Genomic DNA, 7,852 nt, shown 5'->3' with positions numbered 1-7,852 from the left:
TGGTTGCCCGACGCAGCCTGCTTGTTCAGTCATTTGGTCGTCCCTCACTAACCCCCTCTGCTGGCCTGGTCGTAGGCAGCCATCTTGTGAGGATGTGGTGGTCAATTTGCATATTACCTCTTTATTACATAGGATAGTCTAAATAAAGAAATAAACTAGGAAAAATAAAAACATGTATTGGAGGGTAAGCAACATGATTAAATACATAAAAGATCCAAGGAAGTCAATCAAAGCAAAGCAATAGTGACAACAAAAAATCCTAGAAGCAAAGAGTTCAAAGTTACAGGATACAAGGTATCAATTTTAAAAAAATCAAATGTATCCCTAACTATGAGTGAGGTGGAAAATACAGTGCAAAGAGCTTCTGTTTACAGCAGTACCAAGGCAAATCACATTCCAGATTTAGCATGTGTGACACATAGTACTTATTCAAGAAAACAAAAATTTTAAATATAATTTTATTGATTTTAGAGATGGGAAGGGAGAGGAATAGAGAGATAGAAATATCAATGAGAGTGAGACATCTCCTGCCTGCCCCCCGCCCCCAACTGGGGATCAAGCCTGCAACCCAGGCATGTGCCCTGACCAGGAATCAAACTGTGACCTCCTGGTTCATAGGTCGATGCTCAACCACTGAGCCATGCCAGCCAGGCAATTAAAGAAAATTTAAAAGGGCAAACAAAGAGGAGAAAGATGGCAGCACCTGCAGCTGCAGCTGAGCGCCAGGCTTCCCGGGCTCTGTTGGTGTTGGGAATGGCGGGATCTTTGTCCAGAGGCTCACAGGACACCTGCGTAGCCGAGGCTCTTTACCTTATGTGATCAGTGCATGAAGTTCCCTTTCCTGCCAATATTGATATTGGTGGCACTGTGAAGTCTAAAGAAGTCATGAATCAATACGGACTCGGGCCCAACAGTGGCACAGTGAGCTCACCCAATCTCTTTGCCACCAGATTTGATCAGGTGATGAAATTTGAGAAGGCCCAGACCATGTCTAAATATGTCTTAATGGACACACCTGGGCAGATTGAAGCATTCACCTGGTCAGCCTCTGGGACAGTCATCGCTGAGGCCCTGACATCCTCATTCCCAACGAGTGCCATGGATGTGATGGACACATCAAGAAGCACCAACCCAGTGACCTTCATGTCCAGTACGCTCTGCGCCTGCAGCATCTTGTACAAAACCACGCTTCCCTCCATGGTGATCGTGAATAACACTGACATCATCGGTCACAGCTTGGCAGTGGGATGCATGCAAGATTTTGAACCTTTCTGAGATGCTGCATATGTCAGTAACCTGATTCATTCAATGAGCTTGGTGTTCGATGAGTCGTACAGCTCACTCAGGATGGTGGGTGTGCCTGCTGTTCCTGGGTCAGGCTTAGGTGAACTCTCTGTGCAAGTCACCAGTGCTGCAGAGGAAGAGGAAAGGGAGAATCATCCTGAATCTGAGCGTCTGAGGAAATCACTGGCCAGTGCACAGAGCCTGCAGCAGGAAGGACAGCAGGACCACCTACAGAAAGACGTGGGCTCTGTGGCCTTGGACACAGGAGCTGCTCCAGACCGCTTTTCTCCTGTGCGGGACCCTCTGACTCGATCCTGACTAGAGAACCTCCAATGAAGAGGATGAGGAAGCAGACGGTGACACTGATGGTATGGACCACAGAGGAAAGCCGTGAAGAGCCAGCATCACAGAGTTTTATGCAAGAATCAGTGGCACAGTCTGGAAGAGGAACAATAAACCGTCTCCAGAACTCCAAACATTTGGAACTATCCTTCCCTCTGACTGGGTCGACTATAAAGAACAATTTTTTTCCCCCCAGAATAACAGAGTTTCTCTTATTAGGGAAATCTAACTCTAGTGAAGCCAGGGATAGATGCCAATTCCCCTTGGGTTTTTTGCAAGGAAGGATATTCCGACTGTTTTGAAACAGTAGTCCTTCATGTGTAAAACTTCATGTTTTATCATTTGAACTCGAGTACTTTTCCTGCTGATAGATGGAATGAGAGGGAACATACTGTTCCCTTCAGCTCTCTATTATTAGGCTGAATCTATAGCCTCTAGTTCCCTCACATCTTGCCCTTGACCCCGGAGTTACCCTCGTTTTAGCAGAAAGGAAGAGGGGAAACATGAGCTTATACACGGTGGCCGTGGAGTCTCCTTGGCAACCAGTCAAAGTTGGTAAGAAAGGAGCCTCATTATAGGACACCAGGTTTGTTGAAGAAAGTGGGCAAGACATATAATCCTATCCTATATAATAAAAGCATAATTATATATAATAAAAGTGTAGCATGCAAATTATCCCCTCCATCCGGGAGTTTGACCAGGGGGTGGGGCTGGCCGGGGGAAGGGAGGGAGGCCCCGGCTGGCAGCCAGCAGCCACTAGGGACCCTACCAGTGCACGAATTTCGTGCACTGGGCCTCTAGTTAATGAATAAGGATCCTGCTTTCAATGGTGACTTGGATATAGAGTTTTTACTTTTTAAAGAAAAGCACAGTCAGAGTAATAAAAACATGAAAACGTTGTTATCTGAGCTAAATTCAACTGCTGTTTGGGAATACGGAGTGTAGTAAAGATAAAAATAAGTTACTATAAAGAGTCAATCGAATCTGTGGGGGAGACAGAGGGCTGCTGTAGACCCAGATGTCATATTGTCTTAGACTCACTCACTCACAAACACTTGCTCTAAAATCCAGCACTTTGAAAGTGCCATGAATATATGGGGAGGAAATGAATTGTGGCTTCAGAGTAAAGGGTGAAGGACCGCTCCGCTATCCAGGACTAAAGTGCCAGCAGGCACTGTTGTTGCTTTGGTTGTTGCTTTGTTGAGCCCTCCCCCTTGCAGGCACAGGTGAGTGTCAAATCTGAGTTTCCACTAACAGGGCTAACTCAGCTAGCCCTCAGGCCCTGCCCCACCCAGTTCAGGCTCAGGCCCCAGCCTCTTTCAGAGGCTAATCCGCTCAAGCTGCCCTCCTGGACCCCTGCTGCAGACTTTCCTAAAATCTCTAAAAGGTCCACAAACCCAAACAAGCAGGGCTGGCTCAGCGTGCCCTGTTCCTCTCGCTAAGTTGCTAAGTCATGGAAAGCCAGGCTCCAGAGGCAGCCGGCCTAGTTCACAGCATAACCACTTGCAGGTGGTAGGGGAGCATATGGGAGTCTCTCTCTCTCTCTCTCTCCCCCTCCCTCCCTCTCTAAAAAATTAATAAATACCACAAAGAAAAAAATACTCACTGACAAAGGAAAACACATCATAAAGCAGTGGACCAACCACCACTAAAGCTAGTACAAAATTTAAAAGGCAAAAGTAGAAAGATTATGTTTAATTGCAACAGTAAATTCAGGGATACATACAAACACACACAAAAAGTAAAAAATTAGTGGCAAAAGCATCAATGTGGACAGAGCGGTAAAAATGGTAGTGATTTTAGAATGTGTTCGAACTTAAGCAACCATCAACTTAAAATAGACTGCTAAAAAAATTTTAAAAAAAATAAAATAGACTGCTATAAACATACTTGGCCTAGATGAAGCACCAGGTAACCACAAACCAAAAGCCTACAAGCGATATACAAAAAGTCCAGGGAAAGGAATCCAAACACCACACTACAGAAAGTCACCTCACACAAGAGAGCAGGGAATAAAATAACTGCATACCTATTAATAATTAATGTAAATGTAAATTGATTAAATGTTCCAATCAAAAGACGAATGGATAAAGAAGAGGGGGTATGTATACACAATGGAACATTGTAGTCTCAACCATAAAACAGAGTAAAATCTTACTATTTGCGAAAACATACCAGTAGATGGACCTGGAGGGTATTATGGTAGGTGAAATAAATCAGACAGAAAAAGACAAATGCCGGGTGATTTCACTCATATGTAGAATCTAAAAACAAAACAAATGAACAAACAGAACAGAAACGAACTCATAGATCGATACAGAGAACAAACTGATGACTGCCAGAAGGGAGTGGGGGCGGGGAGCTGGATGGAAGGTGAAGGGATTAAGTACAAATTGGCGGTTACACAATAGTCACGGGATGGAAAGTGCAGTTTAGAAATATAGTCAATAATCTATATATATAGAAACAGGGACTATGCTAATTAGCCGAGCATCAGACGGCTCAGGAGGAGGCTATATCACCACCGCTCAGGAGGAGCTGCCCACGCAGATGGGCAGGAGGGGACTGCGTGCGGCCCCCACCCCAGCAGCCCGCGGGGAGGGTGGAGTTGGGGGCGGCCGGAGTGGAGACACAATACACAGGAGCGCCTGCCCCCGCCCCAGCGAACACAAGGCAGTGGGTCAGGTGCGGGTCCCGGGCCCCCTGCCCCCCCGCGGGGTGCCTCCTCACACAATTTCAATCGTGCTGGGCCTCTAGTATTGTAATAACTGTGTATGGTGTCAGGTGGGTGTAAGACAAGGGGGTCACTTTGTAAATTATATAAATATCTAACCACTGTGCTGTACACCTGAAACTAATATAATATTGAATGTCAACTAATTGAAAAAATTTAAAAAATTTTTAAGAGTCAATCCAATATCAAAATTCTCACTGTATTTTTATAAAACATGACATGTTGGTTGTGACATTCAGCTTCAAGAATGATTGGGCAAAAATATCAGAGTTTTTAAAAGTAATTATGAAGCAAATGGGTAGATAACAGTGATGCTAGCATATTTACCGTAATAGATATTAAAACTTAGCAGACCCAAATGATGATTTTCAAAGCCACACAATCAGTAAGCAGATGAGCCAGGATTCAGGCTCAGGAGTGATTTAAAAGCCCAAGCAAGTCCCTAGCCATTTTGGTTCAGTGGATAGAGCATTGGCCCATGGATGAAAGGTCCTGGGTTCGATTCCGGTCAAGGGCACATACTTCAGTTGCAGGCTCCATCCCCGGCCCCTGATCGGGGCACGTGTGGGAGGCAACCAAGCAATGTGTCTCTCTCACATTGTTGTTTCTCTCTCGCTTTGTCTCTCCCCTTGCCACTCTCTCTAAAAATCAGTGGAAAAATATCCTTGGGTGAGAATTAACAACAACAAAAAAAGCCCAAGCAAAATCTGACCTATTCTGCTATCTGAGCTCTTAGAACTGAGATAATGCCGCTGGAGACGGTGCCTCAGTAATGGTGTGATCACACACAGATACTGAGACTTACGGTTCTCGGTTAGAACTTTCATGAAGCCTTTGTGATGGCAAACCTGGGCTGTTGCCACGGCAACCACAGGGCCTGGACTAGGGGCTCCCAGCATGCCCTGAAGCCCAGCTGGCCCCTCACTCCCACTGCATTGCCCACCTGCTCAGGTCCCTGTGGCATCTTCATCACTTAGGCACTAGCTACCATTCACCGCTCCATCTCCTCACCCTTTTGCCAGGCTCTTCTCACCCCTCCCTATTCCTACACTTCCTCCTCCCATCTCTACCTGCTTCACCCTCCACTCCCCTCACCCTCTTTCTCTAGTCTCCCCGCTCTGGCCTTGGCCCTCCTCTCTTAGTCTCCTTAGTCCTCTCTTCCTCACGCCCCTTTCCCTTCACAACTTCACTCCCCGCCTTCTCCATTCTGCTTTCTCTTTGCTCCCTCCTTTTCTCCCCACAAGTTTGTTCTTCTCAATGCTCTGCCTCCTCCTTTCTCCAGCCCCTCACACCATCATTCCTGTCACTCTCGTCCCTCACCCCCTCCTCCCTCTCTGCTCCCCTACTCCCTGGCTCTGCTTCCTTCCCACCAGGTGAACTGGGTCAGCTGTGTCCAAGGGACCACTATGGCACTTGAGGGGGAAAATGGACCAGTGGCTCCACATGAGCAGAATCCCAGCCCAACACCTAAAGTGGAGCCAAATAAGGGTGAAAAAAAGATATCGAAGAAGAAGCAAAAGAAGATAGATCTAGAGGAACTGAAGAAGGAGTTGGTCATGGTGAGAAAACCCAGAATGGATGCTGACCCAAAGGCTTCTGAAAATGTTCTCAACCCTCCGCCCTTTAACATCTTACCCACAGGCCCCAGCCATCCCCCTTCCCCCAAGTGTTTCTCCCCCTCCCCTGGAAGTGCCCAAACATCACCACCTCTCCCTCAATAACTCTGCTGTCTTCTCAGAACGACCACAAATTAACCTTGGAACAGCTGAGCACCAAGTATTCCGTGGACCTGACAAAGGTGGGTGAAGGCACTCCCCCGGGAGGCGACCAGGACAAAACCCATCACCAATGCTCTTACCCTTAACCTCCACGCAGACACTTGGCAAAGATGATAATGGTGACAGCCCCCAAAGAGCTCAGCATCAGATAAGAGGATGAAAGCATGGCTGAGAGCAGCACATCTCACACCTTTGTCCCGGGGACCCTTTTACACTCAGTTATCAAAGAACCCAAGAGCTTTGCTTCTGCGGGTCACATCATCGATAACTAGCATATTAGAAATTCAAGTGGAGAAATTTAAAACTATTTTCTAATTCATTTTTAAACGAGAGTAGGCCCATCATATGTGTATTAGAATAAATAATAATTTTACGACAAACAACTGTTTTTCAAAATAAAAAATGTAGTGGCATTTTACATTTTTGCAAGCCCCTTTCATGTCTAGCTTTTTAATAGAAGACAGCTAGGTTCTCCTATATTTTCAGTCTTCAATCTGTTGCAATATCATACAGCCTTTGGGAAATTCCACTCTACACTCGAGAGAATGAGACTGAAAAAGACAACCAACAATTTGGGGTGATTATGAAAATTGTATGTAGGTGTGGACCCCCATGAGAGAGTCTTGGCACCCCGTGGGTCCCCAGACCACACTGAGAACCACTGGTTTGACAGTAAAATCATATATTACTACTGTTACTATTGCTACCGCTGCTGCTCCGATCGCCATGGTTTCTACCATGACCACAGGCAGAAACCCTGAAGACAAGTTCTCACAGTGTAGGCTCCTCTTAGGTCTAGAATTTCTTCAGGGAGAGGCTTCATCTGGGAACCAAGGAGGAGCATAGGCGGCTTGTCTTGTATATTTGTCTTGAAAATTGTATATTTTTCAGTGGGAGGTTGGGGAGCAGCTGATGGGGATGAGAGTTTGTTTTACAGTCCTCTAGTAGGTTCTGCTATTTTCTTCCCGAGGAAACAGTATGCAAGCTTACACAAGGCTAACGTGAGAATCTATGCATTCAAGTATGTCACTGTTTTATTTTTTTCCTATTTCTTAGCTAGAGAGGCAAAGTGGGAACAGTCCATTTGTTATTGACATTCACATTGTGTCCCATTATTACATGAGCCTTGTGCATTATTGCTGTATTATAAAGTATCCCCGCTAAAGTTAGAGCTCCATATGCATAGGGACCATTTGTACTCACTTTGGTAACTTACCAGAGAACTAGGCCCACGATGGGTATTCAAAAAGTTTGTGACTCACTTAGACAACTTAACAAAAGGAAGATAAATAGCCCAATCAAAAAATGGGCAATGGACCTAAATAGATACTTTTCAAAAGAGACAGAAGGAAGGCCAAGAGACATATGAACATGCTCAAAGTCACTAATCATCCGAGAGATGCAAATCAAAACGACAATGAGGTACCATCTCACACCTGTCAGAATGGCTATCATCAACCAATGACAAGTGCTGGCAAGGATGCAGAGAAAAAGGAACCTCGTGCACTGCGGGTGGGAATGCAGACTGGTGCAGCCACTGTGAGAACAGTATGGAGTCTCCTCAAAAAACTAAAAATGGAACTCCCATTTGACCCTGTGATCCCACTTCTAGGAATATATCCCAAGAAACTAGAAACACCAATCAGAAAGGATATATGCACCCCTATGTTCATAGCAGCACAATTTACAATAGCTAAGATTTGGAAACAGCCTA

The 7,852-nt window shown here is 45.5% G+C and overlaps 1 protein-coding gene and 1 pseudogene across 1 annotated transcript in view; both read left to right on the top strand.

Moving 5' to 3' along the window:
• The first annotated feature begins 693 nt into the window (after nucleotides 1-693).
• On the top strand, nucleotides 694-1,855 carry LOC102248182 (annotated as a pseudogene).
• Nucleotides 1,856-5,766: 3,911 nt separating this feature from the next.
• Nucleotides 5,767-7,852, top strand: part of ATP1A4 (ATPase, Na+/K+ transporting, alpha 4 polypeptide) — a 46,228-nt gene continuing 44,142 nt past the window's right edge. The window contains exons 1-2 of the mRNA XM_005857769.2: nucleotides 5,767-5,919; nucleotides 6,099-6,158. Of these exons, the coding sequence (XP_005857831.1) occupies nucleotides 5,767-5,919; nucleotides 6,099-6,158 (213 nt within the window). The remainder of the gene's footprint in view (nucleotides 5,920-6,098; nucleotides 6,159-7,852) is intronic.

The sequence above is a fragment of the Myotis brandtii genome, unplaced genomic scaffold (genome assembly GCF_000412655.1).
Source record: "Myotis brandtii unplaced genomic scaffold, ASM41265v1 scaffold1120, whole genome shotgun sequence".
Lineage (NCBI taxonomy): Eukaryota > Metazoa > Chordata > Mammalia > Chiroptera > Vespertilionidae > Myotis > Myotis brandtii.
Note: the sequence above shows the minus strand (reverse complement) of the source record. Positions and strands in the feature narration are given on the sequence as shown.